Raw genomic sequence first — 15,910 nt, forward strand, 5'->3', positions numbered from 1 at the left:
GGGTACTCAAATGTTATTCAGATTCTGAAGCCAATTTCGGTCAAAACTCTGCTTTAGGACTTTTACCAAGTAAAATCTCAATGCTAACTTGATTTTTTTGAAATAATTTGAAATATTGAGGTAAAGCCAGTGATATGCCATGCTTCTGAGAATAAGGACATCTCCAATACAAAGAGAGTGTCAGGGAAACCTTTAACAAAGTGCCCCTGAATCATTTGGAAACAACAGCTCTAGGATTTGGGAAAAGAAGTAGATGTTTCCTTTGATCATTCAGCCTTTGGTATCTTTGGCATTTTGATATCTTTTATATTCTGATGTTTTCATCAGATGCAACCAGCAAAGGTTCCCCTTAGTTTCAGCTGATGGGATTACTTACTATCTTTGCTGAAGTTGGGTCTGTGACAAGTGACCTGGGACAGTAAAAAACATTGAGTATTCAATGACTGTTTTTATTCATTCCTGGTCCCAGCTGAATTCCAGTATATTTACACCTGAGGCAGTCCAGGATGAATTACCAGTTCAGACTCAACATTCCAAGAATTTAAGGGAAGAATAGAAAAAAGTTTCACTCATTTATTAATGTAGCTACTTTTAAAAAATGTAGCTACTTCATCTCAGATCCATTTCTGCACTAGAAAATTTCAAGGGGTAGTAGACTTAGCTTGGCTTTTACATGTAATTGCATATGCAAATGACTATTAGCAAGGAATTAGAATTAGAATATGTTATTAGAATAGTGGTCTTTCAAAGCAGTGTTAAGCTAAGCTCTGCAGCACCTTGCATATTACACAACTGATTACAAAAAACATAAAACCACTTCATACAAAATATATTTTTTTCGATCATTAAAATGGAACATTTCTTCCATTTCTGACTTTAATTTTAAATTCCACTGAGTACTCTATATCCTATGATAAAACTGAAGCAGATTTTTTCCCTTTATCTTACAGAGGAAAGTGCACGAACAAGAGTTATTAGTAGAAATTCATAGGCCACTCTAATCAGTAACATTTTATGAAAAGATGAAAATGCACAAAATTTCATTATTTTCATTTTTCTTTTTCTCCTAAGCTAAAACTGATACTGATACTCAAACATAATTAGGTGTTTATCCTTAAGTTGGGATCTAACTTTTGCACCAGAAGACTCAATAAAAGTGAACTTATTTGATGGCTCTATGATTCAGCACCCCATGTTGTCTCTTAAGCAACTGCATGCAAACGTAAGGACTATGGACCAGTCTTGATTTTCTTACATTTCAGCAAAATGTATTTCCTCTAAAACTTCTTGTTTCTAGACCATTGCCATGCATGTTTTCCATGAATTCTTGTTTCTTTAACTGTTTCAGGTAATGGATCTTAAAGGCCAAATGATCTATATTTTTGAATCCAGTGCCATTCTATTCTTGGGATCTCCTTGTGTGGATAGACTAGAAGATTTTACAGGACGTGGATTGTACCTCTCAGATATTCCCATTCACAATGCATTGAGAGATGTTGTTCTGATAGGAGAGCAGGCCAGAGCCCAGGATGGACTGAAGAAGAGGTTAGGAAAGCTAAAAGCAACCCTTGAGCAGGCCCATCAAGCACTCGAAGAAGAGAAGAAGAAGACTGTAGATCTTCTGTTTTCAATTTTTCCTGGAGAGGTTGCTCAGCAGCTGTGGCAGGGACAAGTTGTACAAGCCAAGAAATTTAATAATGTCACAATGCTTTTTTCTGATATAGTTGGATTCACTGCCATCTGTTCCCAATGCTCACCTATGCAGGTTATCACCATGCTTAATGAGCTTTATACTCGCTTTGATTACCAATGTGGAGAGCTAGATGTCTACAAGGTACACAATTCATTGCTTTTCTGTGGGATTCTGGGGCAGGAAAGAAAATTAAGACTAAGTAGGACAGAGGATAATAGAGGTCCGATAATCATTTTGCCATAAACCATTTTTAAATGACAGATAAATCACAAAAAAACCCAACAAAAAATCAATATAAACAGCTGTTCATGCAGCCAAGAGAGAAACCCATCAAAACTTTAATTTTAAAATTTAATTTCAATGACAGCGCTGTGAATCTGGAATAAATAGGTGTTTAATATAGCTATGGGTGCCTGACAGTAGATGAACAAGGAAAAATATTTTAGAATTATGCCCAGCAATAAATATAAGTTGTGCAGTTTTTTCCTTTTGCATGATACTGAAGGATTTGTCCAGGATAAGTTTGCATGAAAAATAAAACTTGGTCAATATGTAGCTACAATTCTTACTGAAGTCAGACTATTCTTTTATATGTATCACATGTTCTATCAGTAAGGTACAAATATGCCTCTTTTAGGTTGAGACTATTGGAGATGCCTACTGTGTTGCTGGAGGCTTACACAAAGAAAGTGAAACACATGCTGTTCAAATAGCACTGATGGCCCTGAAGATGATGGAACTGTCAGATGAGGTGGTGTCTCCCCATGGAGAGCCTATCAAGGTCATATATTTTATTGTATTTTATATGGTTAAAGTGGGCATTTTTGTTTGTTTAGTTGCTTTTAGGGGTTTTGACTCAAGGAAATTTCACGTCATTGCATCAACTCAGACAATTTGGGGAATCAAATGACTTTTTTAATTCTGTGAATGAGAGTTTTGTAGTGAGGTAAAGGTGAAATAGAGATCTGAAGATCAACCCAAAAGACTTTAATGCAGTGAAGCAGTGAAACCAGCATGTACAATCTGACATGCTACAGTTTTTGTCTCAGTAGCAATAAATTTGTCAGTGGAATGGAATATTCTGTTTTCTAAAGAAATTACTAATCCTCTCTCAAAATTAGACATCTATGTCTTTTGACGTAGCATCTATGAATAGGAATGACTAAAGACATATTCTGATTGTAGTAATCCAGATATCTTAAATGATTCCATTACAGTTCTTGTTTTACAGTCAGATACAGAACGACTACCATAAGATAATGGTGTTAATGCTGTCAAAGCAACTGTTAGATTCAATGGTAGTTATATTTATGGCTTCCTTTCAATGAGGAATTCAGCCATCTTTGCTCTGTGGGTGGATTTTGCTTTTGTTGCAGGTTTTTCTGCTTTAACACTCAAAATTAGAAATTGCAACTTCATAATGATATGATATTCTCTTGATATGAAAAGAGTAGCACACATAGTAGACATGCAAGCTTGTTGACATCATGCCATTATTGTGTCAGAATGCTATTCTGAAGAAAACATGTCTACATATGTATAATGCACATGAGAAAATGAACACACCTCCAAAAAAACCCACCAAAAAACCTCATAGAAAGCAGCACCAGCTAAGTAAAAGTCAAAAATCTGAGTATGAGTTAAAAAAAGGAGATATCAAAATATTGCAACTGCTGTTGGTTCCCCAGGACTGTTTTGGGGCCAGTTTTATTTAATATCTTTATCAGTGACCTGGATGAAGAGATCGAGTGCATCCTTCAGTCACTTCACAGGCAACACCAAGTTGGGTGAGAGTGTTGATTGCTGGATTGACAGGCAGCTGAACATGAGCCAGCAGTGTGCCCTCATGGCCAAGAGGGCCAATGTCATCCTGGCCTGTATCAGCAATAGTGTGGCCAGCAGGACCAGGGCAGTGATTGTCCCCCCGTTCTCAGCACTGGTTAGGCTGCACCTTGAATCCTGTGTTCAATTTAGGGCCTCTCACTACAGGAAAGACATTGAGGTGCTGGAGCGTGTCCAGAGAAGGGTAAGGAGCTGGTAAAGGTTCTGGAGCACAAGTCTTATGAGGAACAGCTGAAGAAGCTGGGAGTGTTTAGCCTGGAGAAAAGGAGGCTCAGGGGTGACCTTATTGCTCTCCACAACTACCCAAAAGGAGGCTGGAATGAGTTGGGGGTCAGTCTCTTCTCCCAGGTAAACAGAACAACAGGAATTGGCCTCAAGTGTTGCCAGAGAAGGTTTTGAGATTGGATATTGGGAAAACATTCTTAATGAAAAGGGTTGCATTGGAACAGACTGCCCAGGGAAGTGGTGGAGTCACCATCCTTGGAGTCGCCATCTACACATTTAAAGGATATGTAGATGTGGTCCTTAGAGACATGGTTTAGTGGACTTGGCAGTGCTCAGTTACTGGCTGGACTTTATGATGTTTGAGGTCTTTTCTAACCTAAATGATTCTTTAACTGAATTATGAAAATTCAGTAATCTGGGACTGGGATTTAATCTATGTGTGACCTTGTCAACAGAGTTCAGTTGGAACTGCAGGATATACTGTCTTTGCAATTCCCTAAGACTTGTCTTCTGACCTGAACAGCAAAGCAAGTACTCTTCATGAACTGTCAGCAGTCTTACATTGTGTCATGTAATTCCTCCCAGAAAGTATCCAAGTGCCATCCTGCTGATTCTTCTAGATCAATTTACTGCCACAGAGACCAGCAGTTCACAGTCATATTTTGATATGAAGGATTATTTACTAAAAATGCAATGCAAGATAAACTTCAGCTAGTTCCCTCTCCATGAGCACTGATGACCAGAATACAGATATTTTAAGGAGACTGTGCTAAATCAATGTATATTAGTAGCTCACTATATTGTTTTTTTAATAGAGGAAGAATTTATAAAACTGATCTTACCCATCCTGTTTTACCTAATAATGCTGTTTTCTGTCTTTTACTTAAAGATGCGTATTGGCCTTCATTCTGGATCTGTCTTTGCTGGAGTTGTTGGGGTAAAAATGCCTCGTTACTGCCTTTTTGGAAATAATGTAACCCTTGCCAATAAGTTTGAATCTTGCAGTATACCTAGAAAAATAAATGTCAGCCCAACAACTTACAGGTACAGTGCTTGATATATGTAAAATGTCTACCTAGTTGCTGTAGTAGTCCATTATCTTCTTTTTCTTTTTTATTTCCCTGAAGCACTGCTATTTATTTTCCTTTTTCTCTTTTTATCTGACTGCTCATGAATGCACCACAGTTATTAGTAGGCAGAATTCAACCAGCAGTAGCAAGAAAAAATGTGAAACAGAACAGCTGATACTTATTTTAAAGATCTTACATTTAAAATAAATGGACTGTCTGGACCAATTTTGCTTTTTACCCCGCAGCTGTATATGTGTTGCTTTTTTTTCCTTCTTCCCTCATATAGTTTGCTCTTCTTTGAGCTTTCACTGTGAACTGGATGCCAAACTGGCTGCAGATGCCCTTGAAAGTAACAACCTCACTGAAGAACTGTTAAACATCACTCTACACATTGTCATTCTCTTTTTTGGTTAGGAAAGATGAATTATTAGGTTGCAATGAGTCAACCATGCCGGTGTTTAGTTTATACAGGTCTTGATCACCAATTCAGTTTAACACTTTTAGTATGGAACTTAAGGCTGTACCATTTATCCACTCAGATATTTTTAGTAATGTGAACTCTGTGGTTATGCAGACAGCTAGCAGACTCTCCCATGGGAAATACAGCATCTTTCCTTTGTCCTTTAAACCTAACACTCTCTTTGTATTATCTGTTTAATTGTACTTCAAAATCACCTTGCAACATGTTCATGGCCAAGTAATAATGTCTTATAGATGCCAGGCAAGACAATAGGAAACTGTTTTGAATGTGATGGTAACAACAGTCGACATCTGAACTCCAGATCCAGATCTGAATTTTATGCCACTGCTCTGACAGAGATTATTGTTTATTCCAGTGTGGCCCAAAGTTTTATAAGAATGTACTGTAGAGAGTGAATCTACTAACACAAAAGTGATATGGCCGGCTGGGTAAAGTAACCAGAAATATTATAAATTATTTTCTACATTTTAAGGAAGCTCAGCTACCCCAAGTGTACCCTGGGCTGTAGTCTGTTGTTTCTACACAGCTTGTACTCACTGCCATGTATCTGATAATGCCTTGTGGCAAGATTCTGTGTCCAACGTCAGACAGAGAATTTGGCACAGGATCCTGACATCCCCTGCAGCATGTGCTGTGTGACATACAGGGTGCCAAGCTTTAGATTATCTTGTATAGGTGATTTAGAAAAAGTAGCACAGGTATTAGAGCACACAGAAAGTAACCTTTTTGATTATGCACTCTAGAAACACAGAGATAGCATTAGCATTGCCAGTGCTTATGTATGTCAGAAGAACAGTGCTGGCCCACAGTGACTGTTTTTCCATCTCTGTATGTAAAATCATTTTAAATAATCCTGACTACGGTCTTTTTTTAAAACCATTAGACACTTTGTCCACACAAGACTTGCCTATAACTGGTGGCATAAGTAGGTTTCTGCATGCCTGTGTATTCATCTCCAGAGAATATTTGAAATTAGTATACTGCTGAAAAAAATATAAATCTCTGAGTGCCTAGAAAGTAGGCAATTTGATTAACAGGTAAACTGTTGTTATTATAGTTGTGTTTCTTTTTTTTCCTGAGTGATGAAGATGTTCTTTTTATTTGGTGTTTTTTTCTTTTGATTCATTCACCAATTCTAAACACATATTGATAACATTATGGCATCTTGAACAACTCCGGTATATTGCAGTAATTGTTTAAAAGTTTAGATACCAGTTATCAATATTTATCCTGCAGATTAGCAATCTCTGTCTCAACCTGTGAAAAAGCAAAAATATTAGAATTGGTAGAAGGATCTGATTAGTTTAATTAATAAGTTTTACAGTATTTCATTCTTTGAAACATTAGTTATGTTGCCTTTGATGTGCAGATGTGAGCTAGCTTTCAGCACTAAACCATCCTTGAAAATATTTACAACAAACATAGCTCCTACATGCAAAACATTGACAAGACAAAAAAAGAGGTGATACTTCTACTTGCACTGATGCACAAGTTTATAGGTTACCAAATAAACAGTATCTTTTTATATTTTCAGTAAACAACGTAAAGATTAATTTGGATTCTGCCCTGCCATACATAAAGAATTATTTAATGTCTGCACTTAATAGTGACTGATTCATTTTTAATCAAGATGAATAATTTTTGTTCTAGGTTGTTAAAGGAATATCCAGGATTTGTGTTCACACCCCGCTCAAGAGAAGAGCTTCCACCAAATTTTCCCAGTGATATCCCTGGAATTTGCTATTTTCTGGATGCTTATATTCAAGGAACAAACTCACAGACTTGGTTTCAAAAGAGAGATTTGGGAGATGGCAATGCCAATTTTTTGGGTGAGGAAACAGGAATAGACTAAATTGTACATTCAGAAATGTATAGAATAAATTTATAAATATTTGGATTTTTTTTTGTATAAATTGAAAATTTTTAAAACTGTATGAAACATGCAAGCACTTTAGATCGTTAACACCTGAAAGCCAGTATTAAAATTTCAGGAAGTATGTCACTGACTACTTTTTATTTTTCCTTTGCATAAGGAACATAGTCACTAAAGTAATGTTGCAGCTTCACAGTTGGAAATGCTACTATAAACTGTATTTTCCTTGTGGTAATTTGTTAGTGCTACGTAATAACTCAGTTCTCTCTGTACTGAGACTTCTAGATGTATTGTATATGCAGTTTGTCAGGAAATGTAATGTGCAAGTGATGCAGCCACATGCAGTGTTGTGAGCTGGTGCTTATCAATGACTATTAAAATGTATTTTCTTAGAGATTCGATAAGAAAATGTCCATTAAAATAGTGTCATTGCTATCACATACTCCTCCCAGTGCATCATTTGGGCCCCATCCTAGAAGTTGCTGACCATCTTCTCACACTGACTGGAGTCAGATTATGAGGGTGCTCAGCATTTTCTGGATCAGGCTGCTAATTGTAGCTAATAAACATGCATAGCAGAGTTGCCGCTTACTGTTTCATGAACTTTATTTTGTGTATAAAATTAATATAGATTAAAACACTGTATAATCACATACTAAAGTCTGTAATCATCAAACTATTTTAGTTCTTAGGGTTTTTAAAATACTTAAAAATAAAAATATCCCCTTGTTATTACGTATTACAGCAATAAATGTTTTCTTCTTGTTGTCATTTAAATTTGAAATGTTTTAACAGAAGTATAATAAAACGTGATTTGGAATGATAGCTTAGAAAGGAAATTCCAGTTAGACTGTATAAAATGGAACAGAAGCACACCAGCTTAAAGCTATGATCCTTATTCAAGGATGCAATGTGGGGTATGACATGTTATGGAATGGCCTATCATATGCTCACTTTAAACTTGCCAGGAGAATCTTCAAGTGAGCAGAAATGCTTTAAAACATAGGAACATATATACAAAGATTAATATTACTACAGTACAAGCTTTTTTGTTGTGGATGATGGAAAATGAATTAAGAACTCTAAAGGGTCTGCCTCTGGTTCTGGCAGAATAGAGTTAGTTAAAGAGTTGTGCATTTAGGATTCTGTCTGATCTCTAAGTAGCAGATCCATCTGCCCGGAAATTCCTCTGTGCTGTACAGTTTAATCCCAACTGTACAGGGATTGGAGAATTGCAGAGCTTACACACACTACTATTTCCAGTAGTATCAAATATTATTAGTTATTATTCTAAACTCTTAAAGTCTGGGTGTTTGGCATATCAAGCCATAAAAGTCTTTCTTCAAGCTACTTGTCACTAAATCAGATTTTGCTTTCTGAATATTTACAGAGAGCAATTACATTAGACTAAGGTGCCATTTTATTCATTTTCTGATCTTGACTGGTACATTCTGAAGCTCAGTATACCATTTTATCCTGCTATTTTGTGGTAGAAACTCATACAGAACATGTAGCATCAGAGCCTTGAGAAAAGTCCTTATAAGAGTCTAGCATTAAGAACATTTTAAAACTGTATGTCAATTCAGATTTCCTGTAAGCAGCATTTGAACAAAACTTGAAATATTGAATCCTTCTATTACTTGAGGTCTACTATATCCATCTAAGATGCTTAGAAATAATTCTGTGACACAAAAATGGAACCTGAAAGTCTGTGTATCGTATATAAACATATCTCTCTATTGCACACACACGTATACAAGCAAACGTATCTGTAACATTTTTGACAGTAGTATTTCAAGGAAACAAGAACTATGCAAATTTTGATCTTTGCAATATTATATTGGTCAGAAATTCTATTTAATTGACAAAAATACCCAGAGGTTACTAGCAGTCCCATGTCGGTGCTCCCAGATAAAAAAATGTGGGAATATTTGACTACTGACTCTTCAGTAGGCTTATGGTATTAAGCCAGTAATGACTGAGGTCAGCATGAATATATCCATCACTGTCATTTATTGAATGTTAAATAAACCCAGGCTTTTAAATAAAAAGGATTTCTTTCTCCAGATCTACTGAATAAGAGGGATGCTTAGGAGGGAATTTTCTTTTGTCCCTAGAAAAGAACTGTTGCTGGACTAGACGATGGCCATGCTCAAGGCCAAATTCTGTATAAATCTGTCATTAAATAGGATGTTTATCATGGCAGTTCCTGACACCTTCCTAAGTGGTGTCAACCTTCAGAGAAGAATTCTGGTAAGGTGTACACAGAAAGCAACGTGCCTGAATCTCAGTGAAGTAAATAGGNTAATTCATGAAAGTGCTTTAAAATGTACTTGTGTTCAGACTAGTTCTGCAAAAAAGCCACAAGTCTGTTTAGCTTTAAGCATAATTTAAGAATTTCAATTTCACTGAAGCTGTTCTGTTTAAGTTTTTTTGCTGAATAAATATGTATTTAATAAGGGACAATTATTTTAACTGATCTTTTCACTTAGATCTAAAATATTCCTTTCACTTTTTAACTAATCTTTTCACTTAAATTAAATCCAGTTGAAAAAGAAAAAAGGAATCAGAAAGCCAATAAGCAAATTGTTGAGATAAAGAAAAGGAAGGCAATTTAACCCATGCAATACTGGGATATTTTGCAAGAAAATAAAAGAGTTGTTTGTAAGTTGATATCTTGTATTATAGTGTGTTATATTGTGGAAATCTTCAGAGACTATGCAATGTTATTTACATAAATATACAAATACCGTAGTATTATGTCCAGAAACAGTTTTTTTATATCTGAAATTTTATTTTATTAGTTCATGAAGATTCTGTGGGGCTGATTCCCATTCACATTTACACTGTGATGGAAGATACATTTTTATTACACTGCAATTTCTTTGCCGAAGAGGTGTAAATGGCCCTTGAAATAAATAAAAAGTGGGTCCTTTGAATCTTAACAGTGATATAGCTAAAGAGAAAGCTATAGCAAAAGAATTCAACTAATTTGATTTCATTCAGGCATGACCTGTAAGATTCCAGGAAGATGCTGAAAAAAAAATTCACACTGCTGGTATCAGAGGAAGTACAATTAGCGTGGAGATGATATTTTCTTTCTCACTGAACTGCTGTGCAAAACCAAAGCAAACGAACTCACACAAGCTGACAAAACAGTGAAGTGCACAGATAATTGAGCCCCTGGGACAGATCTACTTTTTCCTAGGAAATCTTATGAAGGAAGAATTCAGACCTCCCCCAAACCCAGTTTATTTCTCCCATAATTTTATTTCACAATCTTTTCAGAAACAGCTGCAACAAACAATACAGGAGGCAAAATCAGTATTTCCAACCGAAAGCCATCAGAATTAAGGGGAATTGCTCTTGAATCTTGGCTAGGAGACCCTTTTTCAAACCCCACCCATCCTACAACCTACCAGCCTACTCTAGCTGTTACCGTTTTTTTTAATGCCTGCTCATTGTTCTGCAAAAGCAGTGGGAGATTCGTTTCCTGCAAAAGCAATAACTTTTGTGGCTATTTGCCATATGGTGTACAACGTACTGAGTTGCTTTCAAAGTCCTGCTCCAGTTTATCATAAGCCAGTTTGGCAGGGACCAAATTTAACTGAGGCTATTTCTGAAATGAGAGCTTGGACTTTCTTTTCTACCTCTAAAATCTGCAAGATGTGCGCCACAACAGTCTTTAGAGACCTCTAGAACCACTCTGATGGTATGGCTGCTCACAACTGCATAGGAAGGAAATAATCAGATATAAGCTTATTTTTTTTAACTTCCCAATCCATTTGCATGAGTTCACTGGCAGACCTTTTCTGCAGAGCACAAAGGGAGAGTAAAAGTCACTGTCTTATATTACTCAGCATTGCTCTGATACTGAGGCACAAATAAAAGATGGGAAATAATCGATGGTTCTGAAACCTTCGATGCAACCAGATGGTTCCAGATGCAACCATTTAAAGATACATACTCTCCTGAGCACAAACAGAAGGATCTGAATGTTAAATATGCAGTTAGGCTGGAACATGAAGCTGGAGAGCCAGTCAAAGAAATAATAAACTGTGAAAGAATCTGAAACAAAGTAAACAACCTTATAAAGTTGTGTGTTTCATCTGCTTCAGCAGACTTTTGATGCTGAAAGCAAAGTTGAACCAGCGGTTTCCTAATATAAATGTAAATGAGCACATTGCTTTGCAGTCCCATTATAAGGCATCCTTTGAAGATCTGTGCTAAAATTGTTTCTCATCTTTTGAGCAGTACAAAGTTACAAATTTTTGTGCCACTACAGCAAACAAACACCATGTTTACATGCACATCCTGCCCACACAGCACATAATGGGAAGTAACTGAGAGAATGCATGCAGTAACATCCCAAGGATATGAAAAGAGGTAGATTAAGTCATAGATACATTTCCTCTCTCCTGATTTTTCAGCCTGAACAAAACCTGCCAAAGAAATATCAAGGGCAAACACGTTACCAGGGGCTTTGGAATACAAGCACATAAAAATGAATAGGAGTCTTTCCACTGATTGCAGATGATGTTAGGGAAGATTTGGATATATTATTAGTTTGCTCCACATGGCTAAGATTACATTCCTCTTACAGGAGGATGCAACAGAGTGCTCAGTTTCTCAAATATACATGTTACTGCATTACAGAACAGCATGGACATATTGAGGGCTGTTTCATTCCTAGCTTGACAATACCACTATTGAAAAATGAATGTAATGGTATAGTAAATCAGTGTATAGTGCTACATTAAAAATAATGAATCTTGCTGAAGTGATCTTAAGAGTGTATTTTTGCATCTGGTAAGTAGTATTATGACAATTCCAGATGTCAAGTCTCAGACCATTATGATTTGAAATTTAATTAGAAAATACCCATAATTCAATCCAATGTCAACAAAGTAACTCCCTCTTCAGTAAGTGGAATCCAGCAATACCATATAAGGTAGCGTTTTTATTCAGGATTACAGTAACAAAATGAACTGTAAAAGCAAAGTCCAAAGTAAGAAATGCAACTTATTAAAATGCTTCCTTTGTTTTATAGTGCTTGTGTATTAACACAAACCATATTAAGCTGAATGCAGATGTTCTTGGCCAGCTAGTGGTTTCCCAAAGTTATTGTCTCAGCAACTGCCCTTTCACACAGCATAAAGGATCCTATGTTACTTTTTGCTTTCATGGATCTCACCAGGAATTGCCAGATCAAGTCAGCATCTCAAATCAGGAAGAAACATGTTAAAATAAAACACCACTTAAAATGTATAGCAGTTGTTTTTCAGCTGTAATCACTGACTGCAACTCTTGCCTTTTTGATGGCCAGTGCAGGAGGCTCTTCCTGAGAAATATGTTCAGGGGAACACAAAGAGGCAAATTTGTCTGGTAGGAATTCTGTTACAAAAAACACTGCCTAAAAGGCTCCTTTCTCATCAGCATTCCATCCCATGCACGTCCCAGTTGTATCTAGTGCCACAGCTACTCTCTCACTCCTGAATACCAAAAAGCAGCTAGGCAGTAGGTCTTGAGCAGTACCTAGTGCATGAGGGTCCCCAAATGGGAATATGATTGTGTGCTACAGTGGAATAAGCTTCAGGCTTTATGGAAGTGCATCAGATACAGTCCAAATGGTTGTGTGATGTGCATAATGCATGTGACCTAACAGTCCTGGTACTGACAGGGTTCGGCCTTGAAAACACAGCTCAGTACTAACAGCTTAATCTGACATGTATTTTATCTTATTGACTTGGAGCCTTTCCTTTAGTTGAAACCAAATCTTGCCTAAGACCTACCAGATAGTCTTGATTCAGTAGGCATCGGGAATGGAAGCTTGTCCCTCTCAGCAAATCACTTCGTTGAATTCTTTAATTCAGCATCTTCAAAACTTTTGAAAGGGCATCCCTGTTTTAGAAAACTACATCAATCACTATCTACTTTAACTCCTCCCATGCTGTTGTCACTTCACATTTTACAAATCTCACCTTGACTAGAACTTCCATTTGTATTACAATCAGTTAATCACAAGAACAGCTTGCAAATGCAAGCTACCAAACTCCGAAGAAGAAAGGCAATTTCATACTTGTCTAAGGCAATTTTGACCTTTATAGCACTTTTGAAAAAATGTCACTCAGGTACACAAAATTGACAGGATAATCTACTTTCTGAAACCATATCCAAAAAGAATTTCATGTAATCTCTCTAATATTTAATGAGCACAAGGGCTCACCCCATAAACAGACCGAGCAAGTGGATTCCCTTGAAACCTGTAAAGAATGAGGATGGTTTTTACACTGATTCTCAGTAGAGAACTACAACTTTGTATTGTAGGGCATGTTTTCCTATTTTCCCAAAATTTACTTTCTACCAAATAGAAAAAGTAGATAATGACCTGATGTACTCAAATCTTAGTTAATTGGTGAAAGCTGACCACTCCTCAGCTATAGGAAAATATAGCCTTTGGTTTGGTTTCAGCACCATGATTTATAACATTATCTCTGTTGCCAGTTTCTTGGAAATTGAAGAGATTTTTAGAGATTTGCATCTATTCAATTTTTGTTTGGTTTTCTACACAGATATATTTAACCAGTAGTTTGGTTAATTTATCTAAATATTTCCTTTCCTCCCTACAAAATAAGCATATTACTTCTGTGATTTTTAACAGATTATACAGAAGCTTTTGTGCTTGGTCATTCTTTTAAAAAATTTAAAATTGGTTTTCCCAGTAGATTTGGAATGTATTAAACTAAGTAGAATTCATTTTTGTGCCTACATGACCTAACAGCAGGGTTTCCCTCTGCTGTTCTTGCAATGTCTACTGAGATCACTTTGCCAAATTTCTAATGTCTATCTCACTTAGAAGAATTTTTAACAGATATTAACACAGATTCAAAAGTTTACCAGGCAATAGATGAATTTTCAAAAGATTTTATATGGTGTCATTTTTTAACTTACTTACATGGAATTTCCAACATACATACATCATTTTTTTCCCAAGAAGTATGTGAACAGTTCAAAATTTAAACTTACTTTATCTTACTAAGGTCTGAACTTTTGTAATTTTACTTACATCTAGAATCCATTTGGATTGGTTGGTGTCTGTGGCTTAGTGCCTTCATGTAGCAAGGTCTCTGCCCAAGAGCTGCTACAGTAGTAGGCCACCAGGTACTCATCCTATAATCGTCCTAGATAAACTAATTATCTCTTTAATATATTTTTATTCTTTTTAAGCAAGCCAAGAAAATAAAAATCAGTAGTCTCTTTAGAATTTTTATTTCATACACTGAGGCCAGGTCTTTTGATGGTACAAAGGGCTTTAAACTATATGGGCTTTTCAAGTGCTGCACTATCTTTTTTTGTTCCATGTATAGGATAACATATGATGACATTATGTTATTTCTGAACTGTCCTTGGCATATTGTCAGTAATCCTCTACTCAAAAAATCCTGTTGTAAGGATCATACCTTACTTAGAGAACCCTTTTGGAATCCATCTGCAGCAGGTTACTGATACAATGCAGTGTTTATTCACAGTGGCTACTGACAGGGACTCAATAATACACAAGAAAACCCCCATTACTGAGACCACTCATTATTATGCTTTCAACTTCACCATCTTTTGAAAAATGAACGTGCAGGGCAGAAATATCTGCGGTCATTTTGTCCCTCGGATTCTTCACTTTTTAGGAGGCATTTATCTTCCTAAAAGTGGAGTGGTTGCATTGGTATATGAAACAACTGAGGAAGCGTTTCTGTTCCTGCGAAGGCATCCGCTGCAAAGAGCAGTGACACCAGAGCGAGCACACCTTGGGTACCTACCCAACCACCAGGAAGGTGCCAGGCACCTGGATTACCTGGATGACGCCCCAGCCCCCGACAGGCGCGGGCAGCACTGCCCGCTCCGCTCCGGGCGGTGTCGACCCGCGGCCCGCGCCCGCCCCCACCGCCTCCCGCAGTCCCGCCCCTTCTCTTGATTGGGAGAGAGCGCAGAGGCCGCGCTCGTCATTGGCTCCTAGAACAGCGGCCACGCTCTCCATTGGCTGCCGGCGGTGCCGCTCGGGGCGGCGGGGCCGGGGGTGGCGGTGAGGCGGCGGGGCCAAGGCTTTGCTTCGCGGCGGCGGCAGCGCCACTGGCACCGGCAGCGGCACCGGCACCGGCACCATGGTGAGCTCCGCCCGGCCGCACTCCCGGCCCGGGACACTGGGGCTGCTGGGGGGCGTCCGCCCTACCCAGGCCTGGGCCCATGGTGGGAGGGAAGAGGCTGAATCCACTTGGGAAGCGGGAAGCCGGGCCCCAGCCCTTTGTTTCGGGGGGAGATGGGGGTGATGTTTCCCGTGGTGGGATCGCTTCCCACCGGGGTGGTGGGAAGGGTGGGATGGGATGCTGCGGGGCGCGAGAAGGGGCTCTTCTGCCGCCCGGTGCCTGACCGTGCCGCCGCCTCGCCCTGCCCGCAGTACGGCTTCGTCAATCACGCCCTGGAGCTGCTCGTCATCCGCAACTACGGCCCCGCCGTCTGGGAGGACATCAAGTAAGTATATGTGTGTGTGTCTGTCTGTCTGTGTCTGTGCGTGTGTGTGTGTCTGTTCGTGTGTGTCTGCCTGCCTGTCTGTTGTCCGCGAGTCCGGGCGGGGCAGCGGGCCGGCAGCGGTGCCCAGGACGCGGCTTGTCCCGCAGCCGTGACAGGACCAGAGCGGCTCCTGCCGCGCCTCGTCCCCTCGCGGCCTCTCCTAA

At 38.4% G+C, this 15,910-nt stretch overlaps 2 protein-coding genes and 1 long non-coding RNA gene across 3 annotated transcripts in view; 2 read left to right on the forward strand and 1 right to left on the reverse strand.

The window, feature by feature from the left end:
* GUCY1A3 (guanylate cyclase 1 soluble subunit alpha) overlaps window positions 1-8,018 on the forward strand; it is a 34,860-nt gene extending 26,842 nt beyond the window's left edge. The window contains exons 6-9 of the mRNA XM_017805982.1: window positions 1,349-1,834; window positions 2,331-2,474; window positions 4,650-4,804; window positions 6,962-8,018. Of these exons, the coding sequence (XP_017661471.1) occupies window positions 1,349-1,834; window positions 2,331-2,474; window positions 4,650-4,804; window positions 6,962-7,163 (987 nt within the window). The 3' untranslated portion in view covers window positions 7,164-8,018. The remainder of the gene's footprint in view (window positions 1-1,348; window positions 1,835-2,330; window positions 2,475-4,649; window positions 4,805-6,961) is intronic.
* Window positions 8,019-11,341: 3,323 nt separating this feature from the next.
* On the reverse strand, window positions 11,342-15,121 carry LOC108493023. Its single transcript, XR_001873304.1, has 3 exons — window positions 15,034-15,121; window positions 12,977-13,085; window positions 11,342-11,626 (listed from the first exon to the last, which is right to left on the reverse strand). It is a non-coding gene; the product is annotated as an uncharacterized LOC108493023 (long non-coding RNA).
* A 130-nt stretch (window positions 15,122-15,251) lies between these two features.
* GUCY1B3 (guanylate cyclase 1 soluble subunit beta) overlaps window positions 15,252-15,910 on the forward strand; it is a 43,443-nt gene continuing 42,784 nt past the window's right edge. The window contains exons 1-2 of the mRNA XM_017805951.1: window positions 15,252-15,343; window positions 15,634-15,707. Coding sequence (XP_017661440.1) covers window positions 15,341-15,343; window positions 15,634-15,707 — 77 coding nt within the window. The 5' untranslated portion in view covers window positions 15,252-15,340. The remainder of the gene's footprint in view (window positions 15,344-15,633; window positions 15,708-15,910) is intronic.

Source organism: Lepidothrix coronata, unplaced genomic scaffold (assembly GCF_001604755.1).
Source record: "Lepidothrix coronata isolate B3197 unplaced genomic scaffold, Lepidothrix_coronata-1.0 Scaffold13, whole genome shotgun sequence".
Taxonomy (NCBI): Eukaryota; Metazoa; Chordata; class Aves; order Passeriformes; family Pipridae; genus Lepidothrix; species Lepidothrix coronata.